The following is a 22459-nucleotide window of genomic DNA, read 5'->3' as shown; positions in this document are numbered from 1 at the left end:
CAAGAGAGGACCTTGCCGGACAAAATAAGAAGGCAAGGGGGTTGCTTTCCCAAGAGGGGCCACTTCTGTTCACGGGGATGCTACAGAAGAACAGTGGAGCAGGGAGCAATTAGGACCACAGGGCAGCAGCCCCTCCCACACCAACGCAGGGTTTTGCATGGACCCACGCTCCGCTCCCGTTTGTTCTGGGCCTGCGCGCAGGCTACCCACCTCTCTGAGAAATGGGAGTTACTGTAGTTGTGATCACAACCAGGTGCAAGAGACATGTAGCTTTTGCCCATTCTGTCTGCATCCCGTAAAACTCCTGGTGAAAGCCAACAGGAATCTGGCTGAGGGACCTAAAGGGGTGGGAGTCGGGGTGGGGCGAGAAGCACCGCGCCACATGCTGCTCCCGCTATGACCAGCAGGGGGCAGGCAGCCAGTCCGTGCTTTATTGGGCCATGGAGGTCCTTGCGCTCACAGACAACGCTAGTTAAACCAAGAGTGTTAACATGTGGGGTTGTCTCTTCAAAGGGGAGATACAGAACCTGTTCCCCAGGAGGCTGGGAATGGTTAATAGCCCAGGTGACCTCTGCACTATCTGTATGACTGAGACCACACCAGACCCTCCCGAGGGCTTAGGATAACGCATGTAGTCTATGTATAGGGCCAATCTTCGGGGAAGTGGCATGTGCTTTGAGACGAGTTTTGAGGCAGTTTTGCCTCCTAGTGCATAGGGGATTGTGTTACACCAGGAAACTTTTATCCAAGTTGTACTGCACTTAAATATGAACTAAAGTAAACTGCCAGTGTCGCTCTAGATGTTTGAACCGACACTGTCTGCTGAGTCAAGCCGAACTAGACTTTTTTCTTCATTCACACGGATGGCCCCCTACTTTACCCTCCGGACCCTGGTGTTTGTAGAGACCGCAAGTGTTTGGTGGCCCTCCCCAGGGTAGATGGCCTCATCCAGGCAGTTGAAGGCCTAAGAGTGAAAGGATGGTTCACACCCTCCCCTCTACAAGGTGAGAGAAGCTTCCTCCTGCTTGGTGGTCTTGGAACAGGCTCATTGTTCTCCTAGCTCAGAGACACGCCACCAGCTTTCCAGGGCTCCTGGACTCTGGCGTGGGGCGGGGGCTGTAGATGTTGGCAAATGCCAGCTTCTGGATTTACACAGGCCAGATTTCAATCATGATGGCTCCACAGACAATTTTTTTCTCAACTTCAGTATGACACGTAAGTGTAGCCATGTACCCACTGGGTTCTTCACTCTCAGCCCAGTGTGCCAGAGGCTCCACGAGGTTTCCACACTGCATCACACAGTAGCTTTGCGTGGAGTATTCTGTCCAGCCGTAGACCAATGTAAGCAATCATGGATGTGACTGGCAAGGCTGAACTGGGATGGTCGGCAGGCTAGGAGTAGCCAATGTGTTGGTGGCATACATGATATTTTCTCTGATTTTGACTATCTTAAAATTTTTATTTATATTAATTAACCATTTCATGCGTGGAAATAATGTGCTTTGGCCATTTCCTCCCCATTACCTTCTCTCACCCCTCCTACTCCTGTTGACCACCCCCCTTTCTTCCCAACAAGCCTGCCCCCTATTTTCCTACTTTCTGGCTGACTTTCTGTGACCCCTGAGTTGGATCAGCATTGCCTGCGTGCTCAGGGTGGGGGTAATTTACTGGAGCACTGGTCACTTCCCGTGACTGCACCGATAAGGAAAATGTCCTCCCTTCTCCAGCAACGTTAACCACCAAGAGCTGACTTGTACAGTCAGCTCCACCTTAGTCTAATATTTTTCCAAACACAAATCATTAATAGTCTCTTCTGTCATTAACTTGGTATCTGCAAAGTTAACAAGCACAGTCCGTATTCTGGGGTTTCTGGCTGATCCAGCAGAGGTAGGGTCTACTCTGGGACCCAGTGCTATACAACTAGACTCCTAGCTCATGGACATCTGTAACTAATGGTGACACTGTCTTACTGAGACCTTAACTGCGTGCCCTTCAACCTCCCATCTGGAGTTCTCCGGCAGGAAGCTGGCAGATAGATGGCTGCTCTTCCAGAGGGCCCAGGTCTGAGTCCCAGCACCCGCAGGGCAGGTTGTAACTGTTTGTAACTCTAGTTTCAGGGGACCTTGTATCCTCTTGTGGCTTCTGAGTGTATTACATAAACGTGGTATACAGACATACTCACAGGTAAAATATACACACATAAAATAATTTTAAGAATTAAAAACCCGCAGTTAAAAGCTCTTGCACACACCCCCTCTAGTTCCAGTAGCAGTTAGAGAAGACACATTCCTACCCAGCAGGCCGGTTCTGCTTTGTCATACAATTGGTTCTTAAATTTTTAGTTATCTATCTATCTATCTATCTATCTATCTATCTATCTATCTATCATCTATCATCTTCTTTATTTTTCTAGACAGGGTTTCTCTGTGTAGCCTAGGCTGTCCTAGAACTCACTCTGTAGACCTGGCTGGCCTCAAACTCAGGGATCTGCCTGCCTCTGAGTGCTGGGATTAAAGGTGTGTACCACTGCCATCCATTAAATTTTTATATAAAAACTGTTATATATTTTGATCATATTCTTTCCCTTTCGCAAGTCCTCCCACTTCACTACCCACCTAACTTTACGTTCTTTTTCTTTCTCTCTAAAACAAAAATAAAAACAAGAAACCAATAAAAACAACAAAAAAGTCCTAAAAAATCAAAACAGACCACCCGCCCAAACAGTAAGACAAAAAAAAAAAATACCAAATCATAAGTGCACCAACAAACCATGGAGTTGACTTTGTGGCAGCCAGCTGCTCTTGGGCACAGGGCTCGCCCTGGTGTGAGGCTGATATACCCAATGACACTCTTTTGGAGAAAATGAGCTTCCCCTTTCCCAGCAGATACCAACTGCAAATAGTTTCTTGGTCAGGGGTGGGACTCTGCCCACCTCTCCTTCTCAGTGCTGGGACTGTGTCTACTTCGAACCTGTGTAGGCCTTATACATGCTGTCAGCTCTGGGTTCACATGTGCATCAGTCCCGTCGTGTCTCAAGATGCTGTTCTGCCAGGCGCTTTCTCCAGTGAGGTGCTGAGGACAGAGAGCAGACACACAGCCCAGCCGGAGCAGCTGACCCTACCTGGACCCCACGCTGTCTGGTCTGAAGCTTTTCCCTGCTCCCTGCACTGTACAGTTTACTGTTTGTCTCTGCAGCGCCCAGGACAGCTCCTCCAGAATTAACTTCCAGTCCCGTGGCAGCAGGCGTAACGGGGGCTGGGGGACAGGGGTGCCCACAGGTGACTGTCAACAGAGTCCTCTAGACACTACAGGAGCTGGAGACAAAGCAAGCAGCTGTCCAGCCCCCACAGACACCTGTGTTCCACTCACATGGATCAAGCACAGGTGGACCCTGTATACTTTATGTGGCATCTGCTAGTGACGCTTTCAGAGATCTGAACTGCGGAGTGGCAATTATGCTGTGGTCAAACTGGCTTTTCCTTCTCACCCAGACTGTGCTCTGGAACATTAGCCTATCAGAAGAGTGAGAATCCAGGAACGGCTAGTCTTAACTCAAGAATAGAAAAGATTTTAAGTAAAATGGAATTTCAAAAGCACTGGTAACATTTGTGTTTTTCTGGGCACAGCGTGCCAGTCTTCGTGGAGCTGTGAGAAGGGCCAGCAAGCCCTAGCTAGGTGGCACTGGGGACCCTGCTGGCCACAGGTGGGAAGCCAGGCCAGGAGGCCCTCCTTCCCCCCTCATCTCACCGGGCTCAGACTGAGAAGCATTTGCTCTGCCTTTCAGCAGTCAGAGCAGCAAAGCCCAGCTTGTCCGGTCACACATGGCTACAGGATGGCACATGACAGGAGTTCAAATTTTTGGTTGCTGTGGGCCTGTGATTGGTGAACAGCTCTAGGCTCAGTGGTGACACATGGCACCGCGGCCTTCATCCGCACTCAGAGAACAGACTGCGGAGTCTGAGAAGCGTGACGCCCAGAGTTAGCACTGCCATCTGTGAGGGCTACAGTGAAAAATGGATTAGTAGGGAAACTTTGTAATCAAGGAATTTTATCTCCATAGCTGAGGTTGAAAATAACACTCACAATAATTTATGAAAAACATTTATTTTGAAGATTAGTATAGTATGTAAGTATTCTAGTATAATTAGAAGTTATGATTTATAATTTAACGTAATAGTAAGAGCAAATTCTACATTGGAATTTTGTGCAAAATATTTTATGATTAGTCTATGACAATTGTCACATAAGCAACTACTTGCTAAATAGGACAATGGTTTGTTTTTGTTTTGATACCTCATACTTTTGTAGAGACAACACCCTTCAGACAGCTTCAGTGATGGAACAGGTTATTCAGCAAAGATGGTTATACAGTCAATAAAGCAAGTTACATTCTCATTGAGTGGGATCAAGTCTTAATCTGGATCCCAGGAAGGCAGTGGGAGCTCTGCAGCTTGGGGTTGGGGTGCAGCCAGGCCCTGGCAGCAGAGAGCTGAGCTCCACACTGATCTCTTTTGCCACTGCCCCGCTTGGCCACATCAGGATATGAATGAGAACAATGCCCCACGTGCTCGGGAGCTCTTCTTATCGTCCCATCCCTTCAGTGTGTCCCACCAGCTCACAGCAATCTCCAACAGTCTCTGTCCCGTGCCTTCTGAAGCCTCCGATCCTAACATCCCCTTTTCAGGACAGGAGCTGGACCACACTTTAAGATCTGTAGGCTAAATTTATTCAGAAAGGGATCCCTCTAAAATTTAAAAAGTGAAGTTTCCTTGCATTGTGCTTTGAAAACAAGAAAAGATTTATCCTTGAAGATCTATGTGACATTCAACTTTAGGATCTCGAAGGGTCTTTATGGAGAATGGGGGGTGGGGTTCCTCACCATGTAGCCTAGGCTGGTCCCAAACTCCTGGGCTCAGGGATCTTCTAACCTTGGCCTCTGGAACAGCTGTGACTACAAGATGTTCTCAGTGGCATTCACAAAGAAAGCACTGCTTCCTGACAAGAGGCTCGGTATAGCTGATGTCATCATAAAGGCACTGTGGACAGTCACGACAGACTTCAGGTGATGTGCAATGAACAAGAAAGGATGTTTAAATGGAGAGCCAGTTCCTGAAGGTCAGAGTCTTGGCACAGTAGATGAGGTGGACGTACCCACTTCCCCAGTTTAGGACCTCAACCCCTAACATGAGCTGGGAAGAACTAACCTCGCCTCTCCAGACAGCTGCCGCCTGAGAGCAGAAGACGCAGGAGTGGGAAGTGCTATGAACTGGAGCTACCATTCTCCCTGACACCACCCATGGAGCTGGGACTTCACGTGGCACGTTCTCGCCCCCAGCACAGTCTATGTCCTCCCGGTACCTTCGCTGCTGACAAATGCTGGAATTTGGCTCAGTGAGTTTCATTAGCGGTAAGTGGCAATGGCTTAGGTTTGATTGCAGTACATCTGTGACTTCCTGGTTTGGGTACAATTTTAAAGGTATTGGTTTGTCAAGCATTTGGTAGAGGAACGATTCAGTAGAGGTTACGAGGAAGTCATTACAAATATTCCTGGAGAGAGGAGAAAAGGGTTCATGTTACTCTGTTATGAGAAAAGCCCTAGAATATAAGTTTGGGGGGACTGAGACTCTCGCAAACACTTTCTTTCTTAAGAGACTCCAAATTCAAAATAGAAAAGAAAGCTACGTGTCCCTAAGAAGCCACAGTGTGGTTTCAACTGAAAATACAGGATCATGCCTTTCCTCATTAATAACAATAAGACAAGGGAGCAGACTGTATAATATCCCAAACCAAGAGCTAAAAGCAGAGCTATGTACCCAAAGCCATGTAGCAGGAGACCCAAGGGTTGGCATGAAATCTAGAGACTGGCGAGCTTATTCCTGAAGTCCAAGAGCAGTGATCCCGCTGATCCAGCCTAAGCTGAGGAGAGCCGCAGCAACCTCCAGATGAAGACAGCGCACTGACCCCTGATTATAACCAACTTGATATTTCTCCACCTTCTAAAACTCTGACCAGGGGACAGAGATGGTTAAGAGCACTTGCTGCTCTTACTGAAGACTAGGGTCCAGTTCCCAGCACCCACAATGACATTCAACTCCAGTTCCAGGGGATCTGACACCCTCTTTTGGTCTCTGTGGGTAACCAGGAACACATGCAGGAAAGCACTCATACATAAAAAACAAAAATACAGGGCTGGAGAGATGGCTCAGAGGTTAAGAGCACTGGCTGCTCTTCCAAAGGTTCTGAGTTCAATTCCCAGCAACCACATGGTGGCTCACAACCATCTGTACAGATCTGGCGCCCTCCTCTGGCGTGCAGGCATACTTTGAGGCAGAATGTTGTATACATAATAAAAATAAATTTAAAAAAAAAACAAAAAAAACAAAAAAAAAAAAAACCAAAAATACATAAATCTAAAAGACCCAGGCCAGCCTAACACTTCCTGTAGCTTACAGGTTTTGATGGAACTTTCCCTTGTGGACTTTATTCTAAATTCACTCGAACTCCAATACATCAGCAAAACCACATGAAAACACCTGACAATGTAAGTAAAACCACGAAGGCAAAAAGAAGCCACTTAATGCAAACGTCTGTAATGATGAGACTCCTCAGTATGCAGGACAAAGGTCTGCAATTATAACAGACTCCTCGATGTACAGGTGAAGACAAGCAATGGTCTGTCTCAAAAAACCAGACACATCAAGTGCTGAGAAAGCACGGGACATGTGCCATTGACCCCAGCCTGTCCATCACGTGGCATGTCACGATCACTACGTGTCTTTCAAAAGAAGCTCATTTTGCTTGGTGGTACAGCTCAGGCGTCAAGCTTACTGAGCATGTACAAAAATGTCCTAAAGAAAAAAACAGCCTTCAAAAATGTTTTCAGAGACCCAAATGAGCAACGTAATCTACATTCTGAATCACCGTTTGAATTAAAATGAGATTTGATACAAAGAGGATAAAAGGTCAGGGAAGAGCACAAGGAGGCAGCAAGGGGCCAAAGCCAGATCTTCACCTGAGTCCACTCTGGCTAAAGAAGCCATGAACGTACTGCCAATAGCAATGAGACGGGAGAAGTTGAAAGCGGCCTGGGAAATCGCAAACTCCTCGCACTCTGGAGAGGAGATTCAAGTAAAAGCTCAAGGAGAGGCTTTGCCAAAATCTCAATTCAATAACCAAGCCGAGGATCAAGCCCACGTGCTCTCGTTCCCACCAAAGACCTGGCTAAGGAAGACCTGTCTGCCAAACCCTTGTGTGGTGAGTGTGGTGCCACCTAGGTGCGCCTTCTTGGGGACAAGGCAAGTCTGGTCCTCATGTCACCCAGAGGTTGAGAAAGTCTACCCCAACCAAAAATATGCACACTAGGCTAAGGGACCAATGTCAAATGAAAAACACTATTGGCCAGAGACCCAAGCAAGCCTACTCCGACCAAATCTTCAGTCTCAGAAAGATGTAGAAGAGGAAAACACCCTGAATTGCCACTGTGAATTCCTAAACTGTAGAGCTTTATTTTTAATTAAAATGAAACAATTCTGAGACTTTTAAAAAAATTCTCAAATTATGAAATAAAAAGTTAACTGTCTAAATGGTGACTGTGGACTGGAATTGCTGGCATGCCCTCCTGAGCAGACAGAGGCAACAGCGTAGCTCAACATGCAGCTACTCACTTTTAGAAAGGCCACAGATTTCACCAGGCCCAGCCCAGAGATCTGCTCCTCTACCAGTACCCCTCCCCATCCCTTTAAAATGATGCCTAAATTGAATTTAAGTAAAACATCCTTTGTCAGTAAGTCTAAACCTTCAGCTGCAGGAACAACTAAATCCAAACAGAACCCAACCTGGCCCACCTCACACAGAGAAATAAAACAGGAAGCTCCTACCTCACTCTCAACAGACAGCTGAGATCTGATCATGAGTGTTTACTGGGCCAGCGCAGTCTGTGAACTGCCAGAGAAGCCAACAGGGCATTCCCCCTCGGCAGAGCTTGGTATTTCTGAGAAAACCCAAATGATTTCAAATGCAGCTGTTATCATCGGTCCACCAGTGCAGTGCTAGTGAGATGAACAACTTTTCACATTTAACCAAGATACACGCTAGATAAACATGGCATTTCCACTAGATGCTTCCTGTCTCTCATCCACATCCATTCTTCATAGACATTGTCACACATCTTGGTCAGCTGTCTGAGGAAACCCTTCCTCATCCCATCTTGACACTCATCCCATGAAGGATAATTCCCTCCTCCGTCCCAGAGATGTACACACCACCCAGAGGAGGCTGTCTCGAGCGCCTTTTTGCAGTCTCACCTCTATGATGACCTGTGGCCCAAGACAAACTTTCTCTGGCAATCCACTTTGGAGGAAAAATACGCCTAATAAAAATGATGCCCATTGTCTATTTCCTTCCACTACTGTCATTTTTAATGCCATGATGACTTCATGCATATTCAAAAACAAACTGAAGCAGATAGTGAGGACCAATATCCAAGGGAGCACAGGGCTGAGCAGCTCTGGAGCCTTCTAGCAAGCTCTTTGGTAGTTTAGATTCTTAAAAAACGTCGGTAAACTCCTACAATAATTTTGACTTTGCAGTCCATTCAAAGTTGGTCAGAACTATTGAACTTTGACTCTGCAGTAGAAAAACAGCTAAGACAGGAAGTAAATAACTGTGTTTACAAGAACAGGTAGCTGGCCAGCAGGCAGGAACTTTAGAAGCTGATGGAGAGTCTCGCCAGACGGACTCACATAGCTACAAGCAGCCCACAAACAGAAAGAAGGGATAGGAAGGAGGGACAGGGACTCACCTTGATGAACACGGCTGCAATCACAGCTAAGCACGTGACCAGCAGCGTCAGCAGCCCTGCTCTGTTGAACTTTTTCAGCAGGAAGAACTTGGCCCAGCCGAGCTTGGACTGGCTGTTGGGAGGGTACCTGAGCTTATTGGCGCTCTCTCCCTTTAACCCTTTCAATAAACAGGGGCGCTGATGAGAAAAGGTGTCAAAGCTGTATTTCCCATGGTAAGCCCCCATTCCGCTGGCACCTGAAACAAATGGAACAGATGGAACAATTCCAGTGCAGCTGCTTCCCATTTCCACGCCAACGGAGAAAGCCTGAGAGTGCTGATTGGGGTGTAGAAACCCAACATATTTGCTTTTTTTTTTTCCTCAAAAATCTTTTCCCAACTTGGTCCCCCAGCACAGTCATCAGCCCCCTCAGCCTGGATGCTTTCCATGAGCAGGGACAGCATCTGCAGCCCTTCTAGGGCTGTGTGTCCTTTATGTCACAAGTGTGCTAAGAGTTTCAGTGAGTTCTGTGGGGGACGCCTACCCCAGGCCTCAGTGGTCAGTACCTCCAACCCAGTTTCCAGACAGGAAAAAGAGTTTACGGAACTGGCTGATCTGCCTGAAGTCACATGTCTGCTAAAGGAGGAAACTAAAATATGAACCCAGTTTAGCATGATGCTAAACACTATGTGTGTGCTCTTTCTATCAGTCCACACGGCCTTATTTATCCATGGCTTCTCTCACTTGCTTCCTCTAAGTCCTTGAAGAGCAACCAAGAACAGGGTAACAAGGTTGTACAGATAGGTAAGACTAGCAAGTAAAAACCCCTGCCTTCCTGGAGTCACACTTGCATAATTCACAATGTATACAACAGACTGGCAAGTGGCAAAATGTCCTGTGAGTGGCCACGACATGTACAATACAATGACAGAAGGCAGAATGACTGGAAGCCAGGGGACAGCGGGATGCAGTCAGGCCACAGCTGACTTAACTGTTTTGATGGAAGGGGTCATTTCAGAAGGCAAGATTGATTCATTTGGAAGACAATGAAGCCAGAGAGAAAATACCAGGACAGTGAGGGAGGAGAGAAGAGGGCCAGCTACAGCCACGAGCATGGTAGGAGGGACCCAGCAGAAAGTGGCAGATCATGTCCACAATGCTTCCCCAAGAACAAAATGCCTTTGGCCCAACCTCTGGAGAACAGGGGACCCAGCCTGACTGCAGAGGTCACAGCCATAGACTAGCCACTGGACGGTCGTACTTACCCACACCTCCAAAGGGCAAAGAATTGACAGTGAAGTGCATGATGACATCATTGCCTGTGACCCCACCGCTGGAGGTTTCCTCGATCACCCGTCTGATCAGCTGAAGAACAGACCAAAGGCACCCAGGTCAGAGCTAATGTCCTATCACCCCCGTGTCTTTGAGTGCACTCCCTGTGGGCTCTAAGGACATGCATCCTGGCTTTGTGTGCTGGTGCAAGTTTTTAAGTTTGAGAAGACATAAAATTCAGGCCAAAAATTACTAAAAATACTGTATAAAATTACCTTCAGACTTTGTATATATTGTCTCATGAAACACAGAAAATGCTTAAACTTGGGTCCCAACTGCAAGGCAGCTCATTTATAGGCAAATATTTTATAGGCAAATATTCTAAAACCTAAAAACTATCTGCAGTCAAGCTGCGTGGAAGATAGCACATACTTGAATCTCTGCATTTGAGAAACTGGAGCAGGCAGAGTATGAGTTTAAGGTCAGCCTAGGATACACAGTGACACTGCCTTAAAAAAATCTGAAATATTAAACACTTCTAGTCCCCAGCATATCAGTGTGTAGATCAAGAGGGGTGGCCCTGAACCTTTGGGTCTGTTTCCTTGATCACCATCAAGATCCATACTCCAAAGCAGTACCAATAAGAGACAGTTTAGAAATTACTACTTCTCTCAAGGTGGTACTGGCCGGAAGCCTTCTGCACTGCTGAATAGCTTTACAGTACCAGGAGGTGCAGCACGCGCTGCTGTGGGGAAGGGTGGGGGAATCTACCCAGCTGTGAATGCTGTGTGCTGCAATAATGACGTGCTGCTGGTGTGATAGTGGCATGGATGTTCTGGGGGACCAGCCACTTTCTGTAGGAGGACATATGCCTGCTATAAATCTTACCAAGAATTCATGGCCGGGGAGCTCAGAGGCCTTAATGATGAACATACTACTAGTATCTTGTTAAATGAACTTAGTATCAAACCACCCTCTATGTTTACAATTTCTCTATCCATAGGTTAATACACTCCTCAGACCTCATTAGAGGTTTCTTTGTGCGGTGGACAGCAGTTAGCACGGAAACTCTCAGCTGGTCAAAGTGAAGGGTGTAATTGCCTACGGCATGCTCTGTCTCAGATGGGGCATTTCCATCACACTCCTCCCTCAGAGGCTGGGGATTGGCAGGAGGGAGCGAAAAGACTGTAAGAGTCAGAGGAGGAGAGGAGGAAAACAGTCTTCAGAAAGACCGCCGTGTTCCTGGACTCGAGACAGCTGTGGGCGACCACAGATGGCAAACCAGTCACTACTCCGGCATGGACAGGAGAGGGACTCATGCGCCCTAGACCACAAATGAAGAGACACTGGCAGTTGAACAGCTCTTGGGAGAGGGCAAGTCAGTTCCTTACAGGTATGCCCCTCATATCTCAACCATGCTCTAGCAAATGACCCTTGAGTAAGCAGGAAATTAGAATTAGGGGAAGACTGGGGAATGACCGTGATTAAAATACATTGTGCACACACATCAAAGTCTTGCGGTAAGCAAAAATAGTATATTAAAATTATTATTTCTCAGCTGGGTGGTGATGGTGCATACCTCTAATGCCAGCACTTGGGAGGCAGAGGCAGGAAGATCTCTGAGTTTAAGGCCAGCCTGGTCTACAGAGTGAGTTCTAGAATTGCCAGGGCTATACAGAGAAACCCTGTCTTAAAAACAGAACAACAAAAAAGTTACTTCTCAGTCCCTGATCTAAATTATAACATATGATTAACAGGTATGAATGCAAAAAAAAGTTAGAATTATCCTGTTTTTGAGGAGATAAATAGCTAGTTGGCCTAAGATCAGAGAAGCCTCAATGACACTGAGCTAATAGACACCATTTCACTTAGGTGCTGAGAAGCCTTGGGAACTCAGGGTGGATGTTGAATGGGCCTGCAGTGACCACAGGGAAAGAGCTGCCCACCCAGCTGCACGCTGCTAGTGACCCTACTGAACCACGCACACTCCTCTCACTCCGAGTGCCTGGAGCTAAGCGAACTTCACGGTGCTGCCAGCGCCTGAAGCCACCACGTGACCACAGCGCCTCACCATCAGGAACTGCACATGGCACCGGCCAATGGCCTCCGCACACTCACTGGTCCCTCCTTCCTCTTTCTCATTTTCCTCTTTCCAGATGGACCCTGAACCTATTTGTCCACGTGGAGCCATCATCTGCTAAGAGCTGCAAGTCACCTAGCGACACAAAGGACAGGCACACAGGAAGAGGCTGCAGAGCTGCTACCCTTAGGGAGCCTGAAGCCCAAGTTCTCACGACCATCTTTACGATGTGCCAGAGGTCTCTGACTTCCCCAGCCTCATCTGAGTGGCTACATGGCCATTTGAATCACAGGGGCAGGCTCTATGGATTCATGCCACAAAGAGCACTACATGCTAGTACATGGAAGAGTTCTCATTATTCAGGAGGTGTTTGTTATTCAAAAGCCTATGACATTCGTCCCTGTGAACTCAGCTCTAACTCCAGGGAGGAAGGGAAGGGGTACAGTGATAACCATGGCTCCATGACCCAAGAAAGCATGAATGCAGCCGGTCAACTTCGATATATAAATGAGCCATCTATGCTTTATAGTGATAAAGAAATCTGGCTCCTGAGAACGAACTATTCTCTACAACGCTTACCTTGTTGTTATGAGAAAACACGTAGAGCGCCAGGGGCTTTTCACGATCATTTATGAAATTAATGGCTTCATCTACATTTTTCACAGACACTATTGGGAGAATTGGTCCAAAAATTTCTTCCTGCATCACCTTGGAATTAGGATCAACATCAGTAAGTACGGTTGGGGCTAAAAAGTAAAATTAAATAAAATAACATGAATGGTCAAGTTGAAGACAGAAAAAAAAAGCAACAGTCTCATCTTCTCTTCATTTCCTGAGACAGCCCCCCACTAGGTACTCCTACTGGTCTGTCCTCTCTCAGTGCGCTAGTCTTCGCTTTGGCTCACGGCAACCTTTCCTCCCCACAAAATCTGCTTCCAAATCCACTGTCAAACTCAGGGAGAAGTTCTACCTAGACCAAGCTAATCTCGACAGTTCTTCCTTCATTTTGTCTTTGACTGGCCTAGAAATGGGTCATGCTGCCACCTAGGAGATGGGAAGAGCAGCAAGACAAAAGAATTGGGATTTTTGTTTTGTTGAACAATTACTGAAACATCCAACCAAGGAGAATTTTTATGAATTCTTAATTATTTCCATTCTTTTAAGTTTCTTTAAACTACAGATGAAAAAAGAAAAGTAAATTAATTTGGGAGCATTTCTTTTTTTAAAAGATTTATATTATGTAGTGTTCTGTCTGAATGTCTGCCTATCTGCCAGAAGAGGGCGCCAGATCTCACTACAGATGGCAGATGCTTTATCACAGCAACAGAAAATTAAGATACTGTGGTACACACACACACACACTCAATAATAAATAGAATAAGTATTAAAGGTGCATGTGTACATACACTAAAAAACAGTACACGGAAAAGCAATGTTTAGTTTATGTAAGATCAGTAAATGTTAGTATGTCGAACTATCTTCCCACAGGAAAGGCGAATTTCCTTACCTATGTAGCGTGTGACCTCATCCGTCTCCCCGCCAAAAGCTATTTTCTGTCCTTCAAGCAAACCTTGTAACCTCTTAAAGTGACGAAGATTGATGATCCTTTCATAATCAGGAGACTCTTTTATGTTTTCCCCATAAAAGTCCTATTGAAAGCAACAGGAGTCACTTAATTATCATAAAACCCATACTTCAATTCCTTTCTGGTGCTCAATTAACAGAAAATGATCTCAGCAAGGTGGCTTACTAGTCTCTGGACCACTGAATTCGGCACCCCTGGTCAAACACACTCTGACAATGAGAATCCTACATCTCTTCAAGCCTTAGCTTATTACCAAACCCAGTCTTCCTTAGTTCCTTTATATTCCTAAAAGAACCTGCTCCAGCAACAGTTCTCAACCTGTGGGCCACAACCCCTTCACAAGGGTCGAATATCAGACAGATGGTCTGCATATCAGAGATTTACATTATGATTCATAGCAGCAGCAAAATCACAGTTATAAAGTAGTAATGAAAATAATTTTATGGTTGGCGGCCACCACAACCCGTGGAACTGTATTAAAGGGTCGTGGCATCAGGAAGGCTGAGGACCGCTGCTCTACAAGGGTGCACTTTAAGTAGGTATTTACTTCACGCCTTCAAACTATTGGTCATCTGGCCATCTACACACACGACAACTGATAACCTTCTCCAGCAAGAACCAGTATGCCTCAATATGCCAAGGGCTCTCTTCAAGTAATTTGGAAATATTCTTTCAAAACCACAGAAAACATTTTGACTTTTAAATATATGCCTCAACTAGTCAATAAATCAACTACACCATTTAAGCGGACTTAACATCAATTTGGCCTTGTTCCCACAGATGCAGAGTGTGTGTGGGTTTTTTTGTTTTTTTGTTTTTGTTTTGTTTTTTTGGTTTTTCGAGACAGGGTTTCTCTGTAGCTTTGGAGCCTGTCCTGGAACTAGCTCTTGTAGACCAGACTGGTCTTGAACTCACAGAGATCCACCTGCCTCTGCCTCCCGAGTGCTGGGATTAAAGGCGTGCGCCACCACTGACTGGCTGCGCTGTCTTTTAATTAGCCAGTTGGCTCAGTCACATATGTTTCTGGGATTGTCTGGGTTGGGGGTAAAAGTGAACAGAGATGCTGTCTGAAAGCACTCTGACTTTCATCAGTGGGACCAGAACTGCAGAACACAGACCTTCACCGTCTCCTTAACCTTCTGTACGATCTGCTCCTGGAGCGAGGCTTCGCAGAGGACGTAGTCTGGAGCTATGCAGGTCTGACCACAGTTCATGTACTTTCCCCAGGTTATGCGTCTGGGGAGAAAAAACAAAACCCAAACCAGAATGCCTATGCAATTCAGTCATCTTTTCATTGTCACCATGTTTCCCAATGTATGAGGTACTTTGCATATCACTATGATAAAACATCTGGCAACAGCAACTGAAGAAAGGAAGGGGTGATTTTGGCTCACAGTTGAAGGGTGCTACATCGCGGAGAAGGAGGGCATGGCAGCAGGACCATGACACTGCGGTCACATGGCACCACAGTCGGGGAGGAGAGAGCAACCAATACTTATGCTCAGTTTGCCTTTTTTTTTCCACCCACAACTCAGGTTTAGGGTGGGTCTTCCCACCTCACTTAACCTAATCTAGACAAATCCCTCACAGACACATCTACAGAGTTGTTTTCATAGTGCTTCTAAATGCCATCAAGTTGATGACAAAGATTAACCTTCATGCCAAACATATGGCTTTATATATTTAGTTAGTATGGCTAAAAACAAAAGAAATAAAAACTCTGAACTGTAGATCATCTAGTTACAACTAGTTAGTTGGAGATCATCAACTTAGAATGCATTTCCAGATTTCTTTTTGATTTGGGGTGTGTGTGTGTGTGCGCGCACATATAAGCATGCATGCCACAGTGTGTGTGGGAGGAGGCAGAAGACAACTGTAGAAGGAGCGGAGGGCTGCATTCCCACCCGGCTCCCAGCCGCCTGCTAGTTTTACCCAAAATAATTACACACAAACTGTATTCATTTAAACACTGCTTGGCCCATTAGCTCTAGCCTCTTATTGGCTAGCTCTCACATCTTGATTAACCCATTTCTAATAGTGTGTGTAGCACCATGAGGTGGTGGCTTACCAGGAAAGATTAAGCATGTCTGACCTGGAGTCTGCCTTCTACCCAGCATCTTGTTCTGTTTACTCCGCCTACCTAATTTTCTGTCCTATCAAAGGGCCAAGGCAGTTTCTTTATTAACCAATGAAAGTAACACATAGACAGATGACCCACCTACATCAGACAACATTTTGGGAGTTGGTCCTTTCTGCCTTGCTCAGGTGAGGCCTCTCTTCTGTGTGTTCGCTGCATACTCAAGGCCTCCCTCCCATCTACTCAGACTCTGGCTTTTTTTTTTTCTTTTTGGTTTTATTTTTCTGAAACAGGGTTTCACTGTGTAACCTTGGCTGTCCTAGAACTCACTAAGTAGACCAGGCTGGCCTCAAACTCACAGAGAGCCACTTGCCTCTGCCTCCCAAGTGCTGGGATTAAAGGCGTGCGCCACCACCTCCCAGCTAGAATCTGACTTTTTACAAACACAGGTTCCAGGTATCAAACTCACACTGCCAGATTTGTGCATCGAGTACTTTTACCACTGAACCACTCCACCAGCCTTTGGCACACATTTTCAACCGAGGTAAAAGATTCTAAATAGCAAGAAAATTCTCAGAGCCGGCCTGGTAAGCAGTACAAGCTATGAAGACACAGCCTGCAGAGAATGGGCACAGCCCCCCGGCACTCCTTCCTATCTGAGCCAGCCAAAGGTCACTCTGGATGCTGAGCATACAACTCAGACTCCGGCTCTCTCAGGCTGTAGTACTGTTGACAGGCTGTGCAGGTATAAAGAGGACACAACCAACATCCTCTACCATGCTCCTCTGTGTGAACCCTTCCCCTTCCTACATACAGACAGAGCCCACAACCTCAGCATTCACTGCTGGTCTCTTTTTCTGGAAGTCACGCTCTATTTAAAGAGGCCCAGCAGCAACGCTGATCCACCTCCCCAGTACCACAGCTCTGAAACCACGCTACCTGGAGCACATTCGTTTCCTAGTCACAAACCTATCTTAGTAAAGAGAAAAACTTATTTTCTGGATCCCAGCTGCAACATGCTATTAAAATAGCTCTCATACTGTTTTGCGGACCAAAGATCTCGGCTGCGAAGTGAACACAACAGCCTTTCAACTGAGCATTTCTATTCATACACACAACCCTTTGGATTATCATTCTTCAGCTGGCGGGAGATTAAAATTTCTTGCCACAAGCTCAGGGCATAGCTTAGTGTGGATCACAGGCTTACCATAAATTTGATCCTAACACTCAAAAAAAAAAAAAAAAAAAAAAAAAAAAAAAAAAAGAACAACCCTGGGAAAATTTCTCCCCAGGTTTATCCATAAAAATATTTCCAAACTTCCTGAGGAAAACTACATGCTAGCAGGACCTATGTGTGGCTCCCTATTCCAACAGTGGCATCAGAAGACATTTTGAGAGGCTCCGGCTACTCTTGGGCACACCAGCCACTAAAGTTGATGAACCTTGAAGCCATAAGTCATGAGGTTCACGTGTAAAGGAAAACAGCCATTAGAAAAACGTCCATCTGCTGGGGGAAACCTCAGGAGAGCAAAGCCAGCCTCACCTGCAAGCGACGTCTAGATCACAGTCTCTGTCAATGTAGCATGGGCTTTTCCCCCCGAGTTCCAGGGTCACAGGGGTCAGATGCTTGGCAGCAGCTTCCATAACAACCTTTCCCACCGCGGTGTTGCCTGTGTAGAGAATGTGGTCGAACCGCTGCTTCAGGAGCTCCGTGGTCTCCGCAACACCACCATTAACAACCGCATACAGGTCCTCAAAGAAAGAGAAACAGATTCTCGCACTGTCGGATTCATCTTAAGGCCTCACGTCAGCAATTCTTCAACACTGATAAGGTGCAATCAGGAAAACCAAAAGATCAAGATCATCTCCTGCGAGGGACAGATCAGGAGGTGACCCAAGACAGAGGGAGGAGACGGATCTGCTGGTGACCAGGAACCATCAACCTACCCAAGCCTCAGAGTCCAATATTTCCTCCATGAGATTGGCAACGAGAGCACAAAGGAGAGCAAACAGTTGGATTCCATAGGAGAAATGTGCAAGATGCGGGGAGGGGATGGTGAGGTGCTTTCGCTGCTGTTCCGTTGTGTTTTGCACAGTACTGGGGATCCAACCCAGAGCCTTGTACACATTAGGCCTGCGCTCTGCCTCCTGAGCTGCATCTCCAGCCCTGCAGTTCATGTCTTAATCCCCATGTTCTCTCTCTGCCCTGTACAAAGTACAGCAGAGCTAAGCCCATATCTGCCCAATGAACAGGACCCAGAGCATCACAGCTGAGGGCACTTGCTTTTGAAGTGGATCTGGACTGAATCGAGGCTCTGCCACTCGCTAGCATCTGTGACTTTAGGCAAGCTGCTGAACTTTGGGCAATCTCTGAACTTGTTACCGGGAAAAGTCTCATAACATCTGTAAATGCCCATCATAGGCACTGTGCTGCCTTTAGGTAGCTACTTAGAAAATACTTTTAACAATAACAGCAAGGGCAGAAAGTAGCGGCTGAGAAGAACTGGCAAGGAAACTGTGAGGTGCGTGCCAGCGGCTAAGCTGTACAATGGATTACCTCTGGTCAGCATTTGATCTCTTGCTCATTAGAAGGTTCCTGGTCACTTTACAGTTAAACTGACTCACGTACTTTAAATTTTAATTTTTCTGTGCTTTAATCCACAGGTAAGTTAATCCACCAGACAACTGAAGCGGGTACATTATCATCCTCCCCGTTTGGACCATCAACTATTAAAGACTTTACACCTGCATCCTTAATCCTCTACCTTCTGGTTTCAAGTCCTACTGAATCCATGACACTCACTCTCTTCCATTTAGACTGGATAACCAAGCTATTAGAACCAATTGTTCTGAGAGCTATGATGACAGTGGTAAGACAATAAAGAGAACAAAATTACTCTAAGAGCTAGAGCTGGTCACGGGGACACTACAAATCAAGAAACATAATACAGATCGGGTGCTTTAAAGCTGCCTTTTGATGAAAGCTAAATGGATAATCTCTCCTGCAAAACTGCATGTGGAACCCGGCAGCCACAAAGCAATCAACTTCCTCTCTAGAGGTCACGGGAACTTCTGGATCTGACCCCCTACCGAAAAGCTGGGGTCTCATGCTCCCTAGTCAGCCTTCGACACTCTTCAGTGCCTACACGCTAGTTACCTCAGAATGCTGGTTCAGGAAGGCACTTTCTTCCAGCCACAAGCATGCCTTTAAAAAGCAAGAGTACTCATGTAATAACACACATGATGTTCTGTTAGGAAAATGGACAGTGACAGAAACATGCTAGCCTCTCATCAACAAGTTCACTACATGAATGATGGCTAAAATCGTATCCTTGGAAGTGCCAGATGGTAGAAAAGAGACACGTATGAAGCCACAGCCTTAATACTCTGTGCAACCCTAGTTGCTGGGTTATTCTACAGTGAATTTTGCAACCTGGCTTCCTTTATCAAACCAATTGTTGGAGACTTAAGGAAAGTCTCTGATCTGCAGCCGGCAATGACATCACTAGTAGAAGAGTCAAATCTGAGTTTTCCACCATAAACAGATGGGTTGAAGATGGACCAAGATGTTCTTACCTGGTCTAAATACTGAGGGAGGAGTTTAGCCAAGAGTTTAGCTGTGTTTTCACTTAGTTCCGAAGGCTTAACAATCGCAGCATTTCCTGAATAAAGTGGATAGCAGAACATCATCATCCAATATCAGGGTAACTTTAACGGCTACCAAAGCAACACTCATGCAGGGCACAGGCCGGTTCATGTATTTCTGCAGCTCTGAAGTCTGTCCTGCCTCACATCATCGCGTGTCCTCTTCCTTTTGTGTCTTCCTTCCCAAGCGCGAACGCGTTAGCTCTCACATCTCCAGGCCACTGACAACAGGCTCTCTAGCTTCCCACACTCCCCAGATTTCTATCTCTTTCTCTGCACTTCTACCATGGTCCTCTCTCTGCCCTAGAATCACTGAGCAAACAGGTTATATCAACCAGAGCTTTCAAAGTAAGAAATCAATCTGCTGAGATTTGCTGTAGCTAACATTACACCATTATTTGAATAGAGAAACTGGTCAAATGAAACTAAATGTTTTTTTTTTTTTCTAAAGGCAGAGCCATCAACAAAAACCACATTAGAATATGGACGCCTGACTCTGAGATCTTGGGACTACTAACTCAGATGTCTCTGACTCTTAGATTCACCCCCTACGTACTTCAGCATTCGTAAGTACAAATACATATGAATGCTGGTGTCAGCCAAGGCAAACCACCAAAGCAAATGTATTTAACTAGACACCATCCTTAACTTACGACCAACACGACACAGTTAGACCCTTGAGACAGGAATAAAGCCGTCAGCGGGCACCAGACCTGCAGCGATGGCTCCCACCAGAGGCTGCATGATAAGAACAAAAGGGTAGTTCCAAGCTCCAATAATCAATACGACTCCCAGAGGCTCTGGCTGAACATAGGCCTCATCCAACATGGTAAGCAGATTCTTCTTAGCTGGTTTAGCAGAAGCCAATTCAGGAAGATTTGCGAGCATAAAATCAATTTCCCCAAGGATGGTAATGACTTCGTGGCTGTAGGCATTGAGTTCGCTCTGGAAAAGAAAACCCGTCACTCTTACACAAAGAGTACAGTATACTTGGCCAAGGACAAGGGTCCTCGACCAGCGGTCACAACCCACACAGGTGCCACACATCAGCTAACCTGCACATCAGATATTTACATTATTATTTGTAACAGTAGCAAAATTCCGTTTATGAAGTAACAGTGAAAACAATTTTATGGTTGGGTCACCACAACATGAGGAACTGTACTGAAAGACCGCAGAGAAGGGTGGAGAACCACTGGCTTAGGGTGTCACACGGCTCAGACCCAGTGTATCTGCAGTGACAACCGGTGTTACTAGACACCCCTTCCCCAGTTTGCTATCAGATTTTTTTCTAACCCTCCAAGTTCTCAATAAGACACACCCTGGATACTCTTTCTGGCTCTTCCTCTCTAAGATAGCCAATGCCTCTGAAAAAATTATCTCTTTCAGCAATGCCTCCCTGATTAATAGCAGCCTTCCTCAGTCACGATTTAGGTACCATGGCAAGTCTGCTTTTGAGCTGTATCTTAATACTTATTCCTTAGCACACTGGTTTGTAACCGTATTCACACTTTATCTATATATGTTCTACTTCACAGCCTGGTTTAAAATTCTGGACTTAGTGTATTTCTTCAGTAACCCTATGTATGTACAAACACACACAAAACAGCTGATGCTTGCAGAATGGATGACTCATGGGGCTTTAATATTCATTATCTTATCTTTGTTTACAACCACAGCACCTCTTTACCAAAGTACTCTGCAGGAAGGCTTGTAGCTACTACTACAGCAGTTACCACTTTTTGCAATAGTCTTTGGGGAAGGGTGGATTATAAATCTAAAAATAAAGGTCATACTATGCCTGGAATACAGATAGAAAGTAAAAAGAAAAAATATTACTAAAGAGTACAGGAGAATATAGTTATACCTCCAACACTACTTAAAACCTTGGTATCTGAAGCTTGCTTCTAAAGAGGCCATGTGATATCGCCTGGGACCTCATTAGAAATCTCAGACACTGTCTCAGACGGACTGAATCAAGATTTGTATTTTAAAAGTCCCCGGAGTGATTGTCAGTGTACTAGCGTTTAAGCAACACATATCTAATGATACACAAAGTCATGAAGGAAAATATGAGTGTTGAAGATTACTTAAAAAACAATATTGTCTACAAGAAGAACCTACTAAAGAAAAAGTTAAGAAATAAGACAGCGAGTGAAATATCTGAACTTTACCAAGCGAACAAACTACTAACAACTCAGAATACCCAGAGAGTTAAGAGCACGTTGTAAGGAAAGAGACTATAAATGCAGTAGAAACGGGCAAGCCTATAAAGAGCATTCGCAGAAAACAAACTGCGAGCACCAGGTAAAGCAAACACTTCAACCTAAGAGCAAACACAACGTTCAGGGCTCTAAGCAGAGCTGGAGTCCGGAGTAACTCTGCTCCCTCTTCACTGCTAGATAAACAAAACAACCTGCTACAGCACGGGAATAAGGGCTCGCGCCCGGTCCCTCCCACCCCGCGGACGCTCACCTTGCTCAGGTCCGCCGCGATGGCTGCCAAGATGTCCTTCTCGCACTCCTGCACCATCCTCCGCAGGGCCTCGAGCTGCTGCTGTCGGAAGCGCAGCGGCCGCGATCGGCCGGACCGGAACGCCTGGCGAAGCCGCTGGACCTGACGCTCCATGACCGGGCTGCTGAGAACACGGAGAGGGGTAGGTGTGGCCGCACAGTCCCGGCGACGCGCGGACTGCGCTGGGCTCACCCTGGCCACCAGCCTACCGGCCCGGACCAGGCCTCCAGGTAAGCCAGCCCCCACGGTTCCGCCGCTAATGACGCGATGCGCGCTCATTGGCCGGGATGCCGCACGTGACTGCGAGGCCCCGCCCCCGACCCCTATCAGAGCGGCTGGACCCTTGTCCGCCGGCGCCCGGAGAGGGCGTGCGTCTTGTGACCGGCGGACGCGCGGAAGGAGGGCTCTGGCTTCAGGGAAGGGCGGAACGTCCTCTCGGAGGAGGAACTGAGGCCCCGGGGGCGTGCTCGCCAGGCCGGTAGCGGTCTCCTTTCGCCTCTGGCGTCT

General features: G+C 46.4%; 1 protein-coding gene across 2 annotated transcripts; it reads right to left on the bottom strand.

Moving 5' to 3' along the window:
• Positions 1–4085: 4085 nt before the first annotated feature.
• On the bottom strand, positions 4086–22199 carry Aldh3a2 (aldehyde dehydrogenase 3 family member A2). 2 transcript variants are annotated; one of them, XM_038325597.1, is made up of 11 exons: positions 21914–22199; positions 20152–20383; positions 19370–19455; positions 17337–17545; positions 14835–14952; positions 13639–13780; positions 12711–12877; positions 10045–10144; positions 8801–9036; positions 7878–7990; positions 4086–5547 (listed from the first exon to the last, which is right to left on the bottom strand). In XM_038325597.1, exons 1-10 carry the CDS (start codon positions 22064–22066, stop codon positions 7907–7909), a joined length of 1527 nt encoding a protein of 508 aa, XP_038181525.1. In that variant the 5' UTR covers positions 22067–22199; the 3' UTR covers positions 4086–5547; positions 7878–7906. The 2 variants fall into 2 exon arrangements, with proteins under 2 accessions (XP_038181525.1, XP_038181526.1); XM_038325598.1 differs by lacking the exon at positions 7878–7990 and having other exon boundaries at positions 21914–22194.
• Positions 22200–22459: the final 260 nt, after the last annotated feature.

Source organism: Arvicola amphibius, chromosome 4 (assembly GCF_903992535.2).
Source record: "Arvicola amphibius chromosome 4, mArvAmp1.2, whole genome shotgun sequence".
NCBI lineage: Eukaryota > Metazoa > Chordata > Mammalia > Rodentia > Cricetidae > Arvicola > Arvicola amphibius.
The sequence above is the reverse complement of the archived record's forward strand: the minus strand, read 5'-3'. Positions and strand labels throughout refer to the sequence as shown.

Bases quoted from the DNA above. Each gene is read 5' to 3' on its own strand.
- Aldh3a2 (XM_038325597.1), bottom strand. From the start codon at position 22,066: ATGGAGCGTCAGGTCCAGCGGCTTCGCCAGGCGTTCCGGTCCGGCCGA. The intron at 20,384-21,913 runs GTGAGCGTCCGC...TTTCTTTTCCAG, and splicing joins TCGCGGCGGACCTGAGCAAG to AGCGAACTCAATGCCTACAG. The intron at 9,037-10,044 runs GTAAGTACGACC...CATTTGTTTCAG, and splicing joins TTTGCCCTTTGGAGGTGTGG to GTGCCAGCGGAATGGGGGCT.